The 14,257-nt window shown below is 38.2% G+C and overlaps 1 protein-coding gene across 6 annotated transcripts in view; it reads right to left on the reverse strand.

Annotated features, from left to right (window-relative positions):
- RIMS2 (regulating synaptic membrane exocytosis 2) overlaps window positions 1-14,257 on the reverse strand; it is a 323,781-nt gene that overhangs the window by 28,407 nt on the left and 281,117 nt on the right. The window contains exon 1 of one of the 6 annotated variants that reach the window (XM_037502934.2): window positions 2,022-2,417. The exons of the other annotated variants lie outside the window; for them this stretch is intronic. Coding sequence (XP_037358831.1) covers window positions 2,022-2,163 — 142 coding nt within the window. The 5' untranslated portion in view covers window positions 2,164-2,417. Of the gene's footprint in view, window positions 1-2,021; window positions 2,418-14,257 lie in introns of those variants that run through there. 6 annotated transcript variants of the gene reach the window in all.

The following is a 14,257-nucleotide window of genomic DNA, read 5'->3' on the forward strand; positions in this document are numbered from 1 at the left end:
CATGGTGACTGCCTCCCCTCTAATTACCAGTGAGAACTATATGCTTAAACATTCTGACTTCCTTATGGAACATTTTGTCTTGGCAACCCAAGAAGCCGTATTATGGGACAAAAATGTGTTCCAATTTCCTCATGTGCAGATATAGGAAATTCCTCTGGGATTCAGCTACATGAGCCAAGGTTAAGTGAATATACTTTAAATTTTGAAAGAACTGCACTTTTCTTGTCTCAAAAAGGTTATTTAGGATAGTATTTCGTAAATCCAACAATTCTAGTGACAACTTAGGGAAGAACGACGATAATTTAGCTAAAGTAAATTCAAGATGAAGACTTGGTGTGAAATTTCAAATTGAGAAATGAGTCTACAATAAATGTTCTATTTAAATAGGTATTTTTCAAACACACCTGGATTTGAGTTATAGCTTTACAATTACTAGGTATGTGACTGTAGCCAAGTATATGCAAATAATAGCCTAGGGGAGCCCAGCTTTGCGTGCATGAGTTGTGTGCACAGGCTGTATGGAGACTGCTTGGGCTCATATGCAAATTCTATTATTATCTAGGTGACCTTGGGCAAGTTTTTGAATCTCCTGCCTCAGTTCCTCATTTGTGAAATGGGAATAATAAAATTACTGCTTCAGGAGGTTGTGGGGAGCTAAAAGATTCAAGAAGTATGTATCCAGTTTTTAGAACAGTGACTAATAATAAACACTGAACATTTTATATACATTTATAATCACTCATTTAACCAATTTGGTTTTCTCATTTCTTGACTTGTTTACATTTCCTGGGACTTTAAAGATTTAAAGAAAACAAGTGAAATGTAAATGCACAAAGAAGAACAGCAAAGGATTACCAGGAAAATTGAAAGTCATGTTTAGGTAGGGAAATATCCTGTTATTAAAGCTGTACTGATCTACATAGCAAACTGACATTGCAACATCAAGCTAGAAGAAACTTGGATAGTCCTAACTAGCGAATGCTTTTGCAGGCCACTTTCCAGACATCATTAATCCTCCATCTTAAAGGGTATAATAGAGAAAAAAATAATAATTCTACCTGTTCTTAGAGCACGTAGTTTCTTTTAACTTAGGGCTTACTACAGATTTCCTAATAAGAGGTCATGGAATAGAAGCAAATACAATAATAGAGTGAACATGATGGTCACCAAACTACTCTGGACATACATCCAAAGATGAACACGGTTTGCAACTAGCATACCAATAAATCAGTAGCAGTATTTCAAATGGCCCTGTTATTTAGCAGTCAATTCTAAATCTGATTTACAAATAATACTTTCAGGGTCGGTTGCTTATCTTTTAGGAAAGTTCTTCATGAAGAAAACATGTTCTGTAATTCAAAACTTTAGGTAGGACCGAAAGCACTTGGTGAAAAGTTTAAACAAGGAGTTTCCTCTCTCCGTGTTTCTCATTAGCTTGATTACAGTGAAATCACTCAAACACCAGTCAAAGGTCAGTTTCACAGGCCTGTGCCCTGTGGATGAAGCCCCAAGTACCCAAAGCACCAACCCACCTCCAGTTCTGTCACCTCTCAACCTGCCCCGTGTATCACCCCGGCCCATCAGGATGATCCCTGTTTGAAACTTTTGCTGCTTTCTTTCCCTTTAATTTTGTAAGTTTCTATCCCAGACGCCAAATGCTAATACCGAGACTGCGGGAGTAAACAAAACCAAGCAGAGTGGGGTGCAACAAGCAGGCGCCGCCACACTTCCCAACAGTCTGCATCCTCAACCAACTTCCCAGCACTTCATCGTTCATTCAGCTCCACCAGGAGAGCGATTTCCTAAGTCAGCGCCCGCGGAGCTCTCCAAATAACCAAAAAAGCAAAACTTCTAGGCTCAGCTGGCGCGCTTTGGGGTGCAGGGGGTCTGTCTCTCGCTGAGATCCGAGAGGCCAGGGGCCATGCTCTCTGGAGCTCTCTTCCCTCGCCCACCCTCCGGCCACCGACTTGGAGAGATGCGAGGTGTAAAGGGACACAGACACCCACCACCGACTGTCTCACCTTCTTCCTCCTCCTCCAGGGAGTTCATGCAGGGAAAGTAGCCGGCCAGGGCCTCGAAGGAGGCGGAGAGACTGCTCCGGCTCTGGGAGCGCTGCATGGAGCGCCCCGCCGCCCCGGCGCCCCCCAAGCCCTGCCGGCCCATCTTGGACGAAGACCCGCTTTTTCCGCGGTACAAGATACGAGGCGTCTTGGCGGCTGGGGCGCGGAGACCGCAGCGCTTTGGGGACCCGGACGGACCAAAGAGACCCTGGGGTTCTGGCCCCTGACCGCCTGCCCCGGTCTGGACCAGAAGTGGGTCTCCTAGCCGCCGGGACCTCCACTTGTTGGGGAGCCGCCGGGAGGAGGGGATCCAAGCGCAGCGGGCGGAGACGCGGTGGCTCGCTGCAAAGTCCGAGGTCTCGCCCAAGGGGGAGCTGAGGATCCCGGAGGCTGTGGCGGCTCGAGTCTCGCCGCCCGCCCCTCGCGGGAGATGATGCTGATGCTGTGGTCCCCGCCAATCAGCGGGCGGAGGGGGGGCGGCCGCTGCACCCCGGCGGGCTGGCAGCTCCGGAGCGCGCCCCTCGGCTTCTGCGCCACTCTGACCCCCAGAAGCTCCCGCTGCTTCCTCTTCTCCCCCCTCCCCCCAACTCCGCCCTACCCATAGCTGAAGCCAGAGGAAGGTGATTAATCAGATGCAATAAGTTAGTCATCGCAGATGGGTAGTATATCAGATTCTGGAAGCACTTCTCCGTTCCTCAGTTTCACTTAATGCTCCTCAAGCACAGACAGGAAATAGTGAAATGTTCTCCAGTCATAACACAAAGGCTCTCCTATTTTTAACAGGTTCCACGAAAGCCTAGACCTGAAATTTTCTCTTTTACCTTCTTTATCAAAATGATCAAAAGCCAACAGTTCTTTAAAAAAAAAAAAGAGTCAAGTGCCTGAAAAAAGCACCAACGCGAAGTACTATTTTATCGACTTTGCTTTGATTTCAGGAATTCTATCTGCCTCTCTCTCCAACTTAATCTTAACTATTGTTGCTAAGAATGACAATAGCCATTGTGGGACTTTAACATCGAAATCAAAGAAAACATCTTCAACATAAATTTGGAAGCAACACAGACGCTAGAAACAAAACAGTTTCTAAATGAAATCACAGCTGCATTCTGCAAAGTGCACATCTCTGTCCAGAACATAAAGCAACTATAATTCCATATTACTAGGAGTCAGAAGACTGCCCCCCCCACCCCCGGTTTGTGACCTTACAAAGCAGCACACCTCTCAGTTTCTCCATCAGGGTACTATGATTCCAGTTCTAAATGTGTCACAGCATAATTGTTGAGTAAGTGTAAGAGGGAATTTCAAAAGCATTTTGTAAAATGAAAATTATACTATTATCAAAAATGGTTTTATCAATAAATATCCTGAGAAATAAATTATGAATATTTACATATATATTCTCTGATGTACTGATAGATTCACTCATTTAATGAATATTCATTGTGCTCTGGCTCCATGTTAGTACAATATGCCAGGTACTGTTGCAAACTTAGGACATATTAGTGATCAAAGCAGTTAAAAATGCCTGCTCTTGTGGAGCTTACATTCTAGTCAGGAAAAAAACACAATAAATTAGTACATTACATAGTGTTAAAAGGCGGATAGATGCAAATGAAAAGGGGAAAAAACCAGGTTAAGGGGAATGGGACAGTTTGCAATTTTAAAAAGAGCAATCAAAGTGGGCTTCATGGAGAAGGTGACATTTGAAGAAATGTTTGAAGATGCTGAATAAGTTAGCCATTCAGATATTCTAGGAAGGGAGTAAGTCTGAGGGAAAGAGAACCTTCAATGCAAAGTCCTTTAGATGTGATGTCCTGGTGAGTTCACAGAACAACAAAGAGGACAGGGAAGCTGGAATGGAGTGAGTGTGAAGGAAATAAGATCAGATAGATATGAGACAGAGAAGAGGATAGACTATATAGCCTTCTAGGTGTGTTAATAACTTTGGGCATTGGCCATCACATCAAAAAATGCACAGAAGTTACAAACCTATTCAATCTTTCTAAACACTAAGAAATTTTTGGTACAAATAAAAGTACCATCATACACTAACAACTTTTGCTTGCTTAGACTTTCTGTAATCTCGTTTTCTTGCTTCTGTTTTTCTGATAGGTTTTTGTCTTTTCTCATTAATATTCCCACAACTTTAAGTTCAATTTCCTGTTCATTAATCACTTTCCTAAAATATCAGAATTTCAATAGAACACATTGCTTTTATTCAGAGAATAGAAACTTTATTAAATGAAATTTTCATTATTAGAAGAAAGAGAATCAGAATTGTGGAAACCAAAAGAACTATATTGAAAATCATCCCCTTTTTTGTTAATCTTGGGTCACAAATTTTTAGTGAGTCATGCAAAATAATTTATTAGGTTTGATCAGCTATTCTGAAAAGTGAAATAAAATATCAGAGTATAGCCCATGTACTTATTGAATCAACTGCAATATTGTTTCATGAAAATGTATGCTCTGGGGGCCTCCCCAGTGGCGCAGCGGTTGAGCGCTGGGTTGCGAAGCTGCGCGCGGCCTCTGCGGCGCCGGTTCGATCCCCGGCTGCTCCCCGGCCACCAGAGGAGGGTCCCGCATGGCGCGCAGACCTCTCCTGCCGCCCGCTGCTCCCCTCAGCAGTGTACTTCGGTCCTTCTGCCTGCTCTGCTCCCCGCTCTGGCTCTGGTGAATTCTCTCGCCCTCCCGCGCTTCTGACTGTACCCAGTGCATGTATAAACAAAACAAACAAAGAAACCAGCAAACAAATAAATAAAGCATGCCTCTATAAAAAAAAAAAAAAGAAAAAGAAAATGTATGCTCTGTATGTGCACCTGGGCATGTGTACCTGAGCTGTGCTAAGGAAGAAAGTATGAAAGAGAGAAATCAAGGAGGAAATGCCTACAAAAATAAATTGGGGGCCTCCCCTGGTGGCACACGCGGTTGAGCGCAGCCTTGTGAATCTATCTGCAGCCTCTGCAGCGCAGGTTCGATCCAGGCTGGCAGGCGAGGGTCCCACACAGCAGACCTCTCCTGTTGTGCCCTCTGCTCCCCTCAGCAGTGTATTTCGTCAGTCTGCCTGTTCTGTTCCCTGCTCTGTCTCTCACCCTCCCACGAATCTGGCCTGTACCCCGGTTCTTGTATAAATAAATAAATCTTTAAATAAATAAATAAAATTTATCTTTAAAATAATAATAATAAATTGGCCAGGGTGGGAAACATTGGGACATCATACTGATGGCACAAACTTTGTGAAGGGATATTTTGGATTTCCACTAGTGATTACATGGGGGTAGGGAAGTAAGAACTATGTAAGTGGTCATGGCTGAGTTGGGTGGGTTCTGTCTTCTTTGTGTTAATGACCAAGAAGAGATTGGCCTGGAAGAGTTCAGAAGCACTTATCTCTATATGAGCATCATTTCTCTCTTGCAGTTATAGAACAAGGTTGTCTTAGGAAAGTTTTTTGATATTTTCCCTATTGTTATGATCTTAGTGATATACATTAGTAATAGAAAAATGGCACAAGGCGTACTAGGCAGAAGAAAGAAGAAAATAATTTTTTTCAAGGACGAAAGTTTTAAGGGGAAAGAAGAGTATTGGAAACAGGTGTCAACCCAGACAAACACAACAATGACCAGAACTCTTAGTCTAGAATGATAACTTGTGGAATATACTGAAAATTCTGAGAAAATTTATAATTCTGCTTTTTTTCTTGTCTTATGTTCAGTTGTTTTCCTATGCACAATAAATATCTAGATAATATTTTTGGTTTATATATTTTAATAAGTTTATTCCTATCACATTATAAGTAGTACTAACCCCAAAGGAATTTAAAATTTTACATAAAAGATAAGCTACTGATGAAAGATTAGAAATGTCATTCCTTCCTACCAGAACATACATTTAAACAACTTTGGTTGTTGTACTCAAATGATGGGGGCTATATAGTTTCTAAAACAAAGTGTTATTTCAGAATCACTATAATCCAGTATGCAAATTATTTATGTTTCTTATTCAAAGGTAGAGAAAAAGTGAGTCACAAATAACTTGCCTTCTGAAAGCCAAATATGGCCTTGAAAAAAGATTCTATCACTAGATATGAAAATCAATTTTTTAAAGAATGGATATAAAGATATCACTTGCACATATAATCTTTGTATCCTATTTGAAGATATACCAATTATGCCAGGTAATTCTTGTATCATTCCTGAGAATATCATTATCTCTCCTTTATAGAACCAATAAAGATTCAATGATATTACATTACTTGCTTAACTAGAAAGTGGCAAAGCTGGTCTTAAATTCAGAGGACCTGATTTCAGGTTCAGTGTCCTATGACCTATATCACATATACTATATTATGCCATATACACAAAACATAGGCTATAGACATATTATTAACTGTTCAGTAAAGTATTTGGTTCAAAGTAAAATAAATCTTTAAAGCCATGTTTATTCTAAACTATATATCAATGCTAAAGCTATACATCTGCCTTTCTTATCAAAATATATCAATATTATATAGCCATATATGTGTACTTCAGCTCATCAATTCTAGCAGGAATAAAATATTAGGTGTTATTTATATATCAGTTTCTGTGTAATAGTTTCTTGGAAAAAAATCATCAGAATTTTAAAGTATATTAAATTAGTATATTGTTGAAAAAGAGACTTGGTCACTTGAATAAGCATAGAAAAACGTTATTACATGAAATAGCTATGGCCAGTTCAATCAGGAACATAGTGTCTTTGACAACCTTGCCCTTTTCTTGTGCTAAAAATGATGCAGGTAATGATGAGATTGTAAATCTCATGTAAGGAAAGGGGAAATTAGTAGAAAACCATTAACAGTAGGAGTAGTAGAAAAATGTTAGTAAGCCCCAGAGGTAGAGAGACTAAAAAGAAGTAGAGAAAGTACTCTTACTGCTACTCTATCACTATTTAATGTTTCTAGTCAACCTAGAAATAGCTGGTTGCTGAAAGAGATAGGAATTGCTCCGTGCAGGTTATGGAGCCATGCTGCAGACTGAACTTGACCTCTTTTCCCTTAATATACATTTTGGTGTTAAGGTGATTCCTCTTCAATCTCAGTCTTTAAAGCTGCTGTCGATCACCTTACCACTTTGGATCTTTCCTCTTTGTAGCAAAATATTCTATGCTAAGGAGAAATATTTATGCAGATATTTTGGTTTTACTCAAGACTATTCTCAGAATCCAAATAACAAAATATCTTTGCATTTAAATCATGAGAAATGAAATTCATAAGTCAACATTTTTATACTGACTTCAGATGGCAGAAAATATTTAATAGTCTTGACTCAAATATGAAATCCAAAGTATATAGGTTTTTTTTTTTTCTCATTCCCAGCGTAGGGGCAATATGGTACAAATAAAATTTGAGCTTTTGTGATTATATTTTTCAAAAGTATGTTTGGTATTTCCTCATCATATTTTGAAGTCAATAGCAGATGGTCCTGTTCAGTAGCTGGTTAATCCAAAATTTTCATAAAGGTTGATACAGTGGAAGGGTGTTTACGGTATGAGAACAAGGAAAGATTGAACAATCTGCATTTTCACAATTACTATAATGACATTTATGATAGAATTTGCCTTTATCTTATAACAGCTAATGTCCAGGGAAGAAAGTGAACTTATTTATTGATTAGACTAAAAAAGCAGTGCAACAGTGATATGATTTGAGAAAGGAATGAAGGGGAAAAACTTTAAAGACCAAAGTGATAAGTCATAAAAGCAGAAGAGTGAGACAACACAGGGGAAGAACCAGTATTGGTACTTAATATTAATTCTGAGCCTTTCTGTAAAATAATGATAATGATGATAATAGCTAAAATTCTGGCTTTCATTGCATTACTTCATTTAATTTTCACAAACACTCTATAAGGTCGCTACTCTCCTCATTTTCATTTCACAGACAGGAAACACGGCCCATACTCATTCAACGAGTATTTGCTGAGTGCCTACTACATGCCAGGATGTGTTCCAGTAACTGGGGGTACAAAAGACAACATCTCCTTTGGGGTGCTCACACTCTATTAGAATAATCTAACACATACCCACTTCTTACATAGCAGGCTTTTCTCTAACAAGTTTATACACCAGCACATCAACTCATTTAATAAACACATAGCCCTAAGAGGGAGATTTTTATTATTAATAATATTTTGATTTTATATATAGATGACAAAACTGAGGCGCATTGAACATAAGTCTCCTGTCCAAGTTCATATAGGTTATTAAGAAATGAAACCAGGATTTAGGTCCGTAAAGTTTGATGCTTGTGTTATAATTTGTCCCCTGTCATAAGTAGCAGACCCAGGATCTGAAGCCATATTTCATGATCTGGTAATATATACTCTTAACTGCCTACTGACATGGCTTAAGAGAGCTTTTTGGGATCAACAACTAGGAAATGGAACTGCCAATAAGAACTATTTTCTTATTCCTCACAAGGAATTTTTAGCATAGCAGTTCTTAATTATATGGCATAATTATGTAAATCTTCATTTAGTTATGATGGAATCCAAAAAACTCTTACTAAATGTCCTTAAGAAATTTAGGAATCAGTATAGAGCTATAATTTCAGGCAGAATGACATGAACAACAGTCTCTAGAGAAAATAGGAAACAGTCATTAGATTTGTAATTTATTATTTTTTTTACCCCTGAAAGTATATTTCCCCAAACGAAGCAGTCAATCATAAGTCAAATATTTTACATAAATAATAACAAACTTGAGAAAAGAATGTTTATGCCTTTTCTATACCTTCTGTAATTTTTTAAATGGTCATGAAAATACCAATTTCAATGAAAAACAAAAGTATTCACATAAAAAGGAAACACTATTATCACTGATGAGATTAAGAGCATTTCAATGATAAATTAAAGATGTATAGATAGGAGAGAAAAGAGTGACATTTAGAGAAACTTGTTTAGGGCCAAGGAAAAGAGATGAGCATAAAATACCATTATGTTTCAATCATTTAGATCGTTTGCTTTGCAAACCCTGATGACATTCACACTTTCCTTCATTTCCTCTTTCACTTAGATATTTACTGAGCACCATATGCCAAAGCCTTAGCTAGCTGTAAGGAAGATATGTATGAAACAAGGTTTCTCTTTCAAGGAGCTCAGAGACTGGTGGAGTGGGGGTAAAGAGGATAACAGATAAGAAAAGCAACAAATGCAATCTAGTGAAGTAAGGAGCATATTTGTTCAAGGTTCAGGTTCAAGGCATTCTGGTGACATAAAACAGGGAGTGATCAACTCTACTTGAGATGGGCCTCAAAGGATTCACAGAACAAGAGATACCTGAGCTACACCTTGAATGATGATTGGTAGCCAGAAAATAAAGGTGAAAGAAATTGAAAACTGAAGTCTCTCAATCCCAACCATAATAGCTGCTATCCATGCCTCTTTTGGATCTCTGGACATGGGTGAATCCTCATGAGGGCCTGTCTTTTTCCAGCCTCTTTTAGGGCAGTAGTAGTGGCAGACGGTTTCCAAATTTGAGAAGCTCCAAGCTTTTCAAAATAGTATTCTATTCCACTAGTTTTGTAATAAATTTACAGTCTTCTCAGTAATGTTAGAAGAATATTCTCAAACATTTGAGATAAGAGGAAAACATTTCCATTATCATTTCCTTATAATTCTAGATGAAAATCAGTCATTTCATTATAGGATCAACAGCATCTTTAAATTTTGTGGGTATAAACATTCTGCACAAGTATACAGCAAGACTAAAATTTTTATGTAAGCTCCAGAACTCAATTCCAGTAACTATGTAATATTGATTAAAAATGTATGCCCTTAAATTGTCATACTCATTCATTATTAATTTATGCATTTACTATTTATTTACTCATTATTCATTTCTTTCTTATACCACAGTAAAAAAAAACTTAGGAATACATGGAAAATAGATTCCTTAAGCACATTTAAGTCTGGTTGATGGAAAAATAGAAAATAAACCATTTTTGATAAATCTTTTGACTTAACTGTCTAGTTGACTTCTAAATTGCAATTGTTAATTATTTATCATTATCAATAAAGACATAAGATTCATAACCAAATCATCTAAAGTAGTTAGAAACCATAAGCAGTAGAAAAGAATGAGGTTTCTGTCAAAGCATTAAAAATTGCAGAAAACTTAGTAGTTATGTAAAAAAAAAAAACAAAGTCCATGGAAAAACACTCATGTTATAGAGATCCAGGTCAAACATCACCTAGCCTGGGAATAAGTGAACTGCTGCCTGCAGGCAGTTAGTTCTATTTGTAGCACCGTATGTTTGCTCAACAGTTAAGAGTCTGCTCCAAATGCCCAACTTAGGAGACTAAGCAACTAATCATCAGCTGACTCCCAATGTTAAAGCTGTCTTTCAGTTAGAGTATATCTGTCTTCTTGATATGAGATACCATAGTAGGAAATAACAATATAGATTAATCATGTTTCCCATCTAAACTTCTATTCCAAATAGTTTCATCTTATATGGAATTTAGTTTCTATTCCCACAGTAAAAGAAACTCAGTACTAACAAGACTGAGTCTCAGTGAGAGATAAATTTGTGGTGTCATACAGAAACTCCCTAGTAAATACAAGTAATTATGAAGAGAGGCAACTCAATATGTGTTCTCATTATGTACTCTCTGTAAGTCTTTGCTGCTTTATACCTTGGATTCTTCTGTTTGCCAATTCCTTTAGCAACTCGATCTCCTAACGGAGTAGTAGCATTTCAGCCCACCTTCTTTCCCATACCTGACAACAAATTGTGAACAGATATTTGGGGAATAGTTGCCAAACTCAATGAGTGATTTATAGCCAAAACAGTAATCAATATACAAATATAGATTTAAGATTTGGGAATACCGTTCAAAAAGCTTTTTTTCAGAAATGTCTATAGTTTAGCCACTATTAATCAGCGTTTGGACATAGAAAAACTGGGTAAGGGCCTCCCCTGGTGGCACAGTGGTTGAGCGCTGGGCTGCGAAGCTGCCCACAGCCTCAGCAGTGCTGGTTCGATCCCCGGCCACCAGCAAGGGTCCCACATGGCATGCAGACCTCTCCTGCCACCCGCTGCTCCCCTCAGCAGCGTATTTCGTCAGTCTGCCTGTTCTGCTCCCTGCTCTGGCTCTGGTGAATTCTCTCACCCTCCCGCGCTTCTGACTGTACCCAGTGCTTGCAGAAATAAACAAACAAACAAATAAATAAATAAATAAATCTATCTTAAAAATAAATGAAAATAAAAAAAAGAAAAACTGGGTAGTTTTTCAGTGCCTTTATTTTGTTATATGTAATTTTTATGTGTGATATCTGGTACTGATTTAACATCTAGTAAAAAGTATTTTGTGTTTGACTTATTGTCATAAACTATCATTTCATTTTGAATAATAGTGCATTTCATACAGAAGGCAGCATTTTACAGATTCTTTGGGTGAAGCAAAAATATAAACGTTTTTATCATAATAAATCTTGTCTCTGGGGTCTCCCTGGTGGCGCAAGGGGTTAAGATGCAACCTATGAAGCTATATGTGGCCACTGCAGCATGAGTTTGATCCCTGGCCAGGAAGCTACCCACCTGGCACAGAAGACCTCTCCTGACTCGCCCTCTGTCCCCCCTCAGCAATGTATTTCAGTCAGTCTGCCTGACTGTTCACGCTGTCTCTAGTGAATCCTCTCACCCCCCACACCTCTGGCCTATTCCCCAGTTCTTGTATGTATAAATAAATAAATCTTTAAAAAAATAACTCTTGTATCTGAACAAATAAGGGCATTTTTCAACGATAGTGGTCTTAACAAATGTAACTGCTATACATTTATCATAATTTGGGGTAAATGAATTTTTAAAAGTCTATAATTTTGCTTACTATTGCTAATTTCATTTATTAAAATGATTGACTTTTATTTTCAACTTCAGATTATAGGTTAAGATTAGCTGACAAAGGGTAAGTTTTCCGCCTTCTATAACCAGTTGGAAGGTGCCTGTTATAGAACCTAAACATTCTGAAGTAGGTAAGATTGTCACAGCGTGAGGTGAGCAGCCCTTTGTTAGTCTTCCAAGACACAGTTTGCTGCATCTCTTGAAAGCAAGAACTCTACTCACCTCCTTATTGTTAGACCTGAATCCTACCTGCATCCATAATCTTAACCCAACCTTTTTTTTAATGTAGTTTTTTTTTTTTTAAAAAGATTTATTTATTTATTTATTTATTTATACAAGCACTGGGTACAGTCAGAAGCGCGGGAGGGTGAGAGAATTCACCAGAGCCAGAGTGGGGAGCAGAGCAGGCAGAAGGACCCAAGTACACTGCTGAGGGGAGCAACGGGTGGGAGGAGAGGTCTGCGCGCCACGTGGGACCCTCCTCCAATGGCCGGGGAGCAGCCGGGGATCGAACCGGAGCTGCACAGGCTGCGGGCAGCTTCGCAACCCAGCGCTCAACCACTGCGCCACCGGGGAGGCCCTCAACCTTTTTTTTTTTTTAAAGATTTATTTATTTATTGTTGCATACAAGAACTGGGGTACAGGCCAGAGGTGTGTGTGGGGGTGTGTGAGAGGATTCACCAGAGACAGAGAGGGTAATAGAACAGGCAGATTGACTGAAATACACTGCTGAGGGGAACAGCGGGCAAGTTAGGAGAGGTCTGCTGCGTCATGTGGATAACTCTCTGGCCAGGGATCGAACTTGTGCTGCAGTGGCTACTGATAGCTTCATAGTGCTGTGTATTAACCCCTTGTGCCACAAGGGAGGCCCCCATTACTCTCAATTTTTCTTTTGTTATCACCATGATCCTGTCATTACCTGGGATGGAGCAAACCATCATGTCTCCTTTGCTTACATCTCTAAGACCTTGGGCCTTGAGGTTTTTGGTGTATTTTTTTAGAGATCTAATTTGGCTTTTCTAAATGACTTATGCATAAGGCAGCATCCCTGCTAGGCATTGCAAGGACTTACACAAAATAAAGGGCATTATAGACGGAAGGAGTATGGGACAAAGTTAGTGGTGAAAGAAAGATGGTTTCATGCAAAACTAACTTCTCTCAGGGGCAGGCATGAGCTTTTACTATGCAGATGACCTCACTGATGCTGATTTGGAAACTCCAGATTGATTGATTGATTTAGGATTACAGTTTTGGAGAGTTTGAAAATGCAAGAAGATTATGTTAAATCTGGGTGTAGGCCCTGCATGAAGGAGTCCATTTTGGGCATGTTGAACTTTTAACATGAATGATGATGGGAGAGAAATGTTCTTCTAAACTCCTCTTTGTCTCAGCATACTATTGTCCTTCTTTTAACACAAATATTTGTGAAAGATCATATTTTTTTCCATAGCAAAGTCCATTAAAAAAACATAAAAAAAATATTGTAAACTACATAATCCTATGAGAATTTATTATCAACATGTATTTCTTACTATATCACCATGGTAACTATAAGACATAAATTATAAGAAAAGCTTTTCCAATTATAAGACCATAACTATAAGGAATACTCCAAATTGTATTTTTTTCTATAATGTTCTCCCCATGTGTGCAAAGTAAAAAATATATGCTAAAACACAATTATTGCCAATGTGTCAACATTAGTATTTAACATAGTGTATAAATCCCTATAAAACATTTCTGTTTCTACTACTAGGCATTTCCCATTGTTTAATTTCCCCATGTTTTTACATAGTGTATAATATCCTAAGAAAAAGTAATCTGTTGAAAGTACTTAACAGAGACAACTGTTAGCCAGATTAATAAAACTGACAGACCAGTAACTCACTGATTATTAAAAAATATTAAACAAATACTTGTTGAACATCACCATGAAATAGACATTAGATAACCATTTACTAAACATAAGCAATAGATGTAGTAGATAGTATCACTTATTAACTGAACCTTGCTTCATCTATTATTTTCAATTGTTATTATTTGAACTGATAAATATAAAAAAGTTGAGAAAACAGATCAAGTAATGCTATATAATCAACAATAAAGAGCTAGTAATAAATACATAAAGAGCTAGTAATAAATACAATAAAGACCAGTCCGTATCTGGAGCAAACATAGGCAGCTCAAAAGCATTTAAGATCTTGTACCAAAGAAAAAAGGAAGACAACTTAATTATTCCTACTTTAACCATAAAATTGCCACACTTTAAAAATCACTAGACATTTAATTTTACAAATTGTAGTACTATAATATACTA

Source organism: Talpa occidentalis, unplaced genomic scaffold (assembly GCF_014898055.3).
Source record: "Talpa occidentalis isolate TD23 unplaced genomic scaffold, MPIMG_talOcc4v2.1, whole genome shotgun sequence".
Lineage (NCBI taxonomy): Eukaryota > Metazoa > Chordata > Mammalia > Eulipotyphla > Talpidae > Talpa > Talpa occidentalis.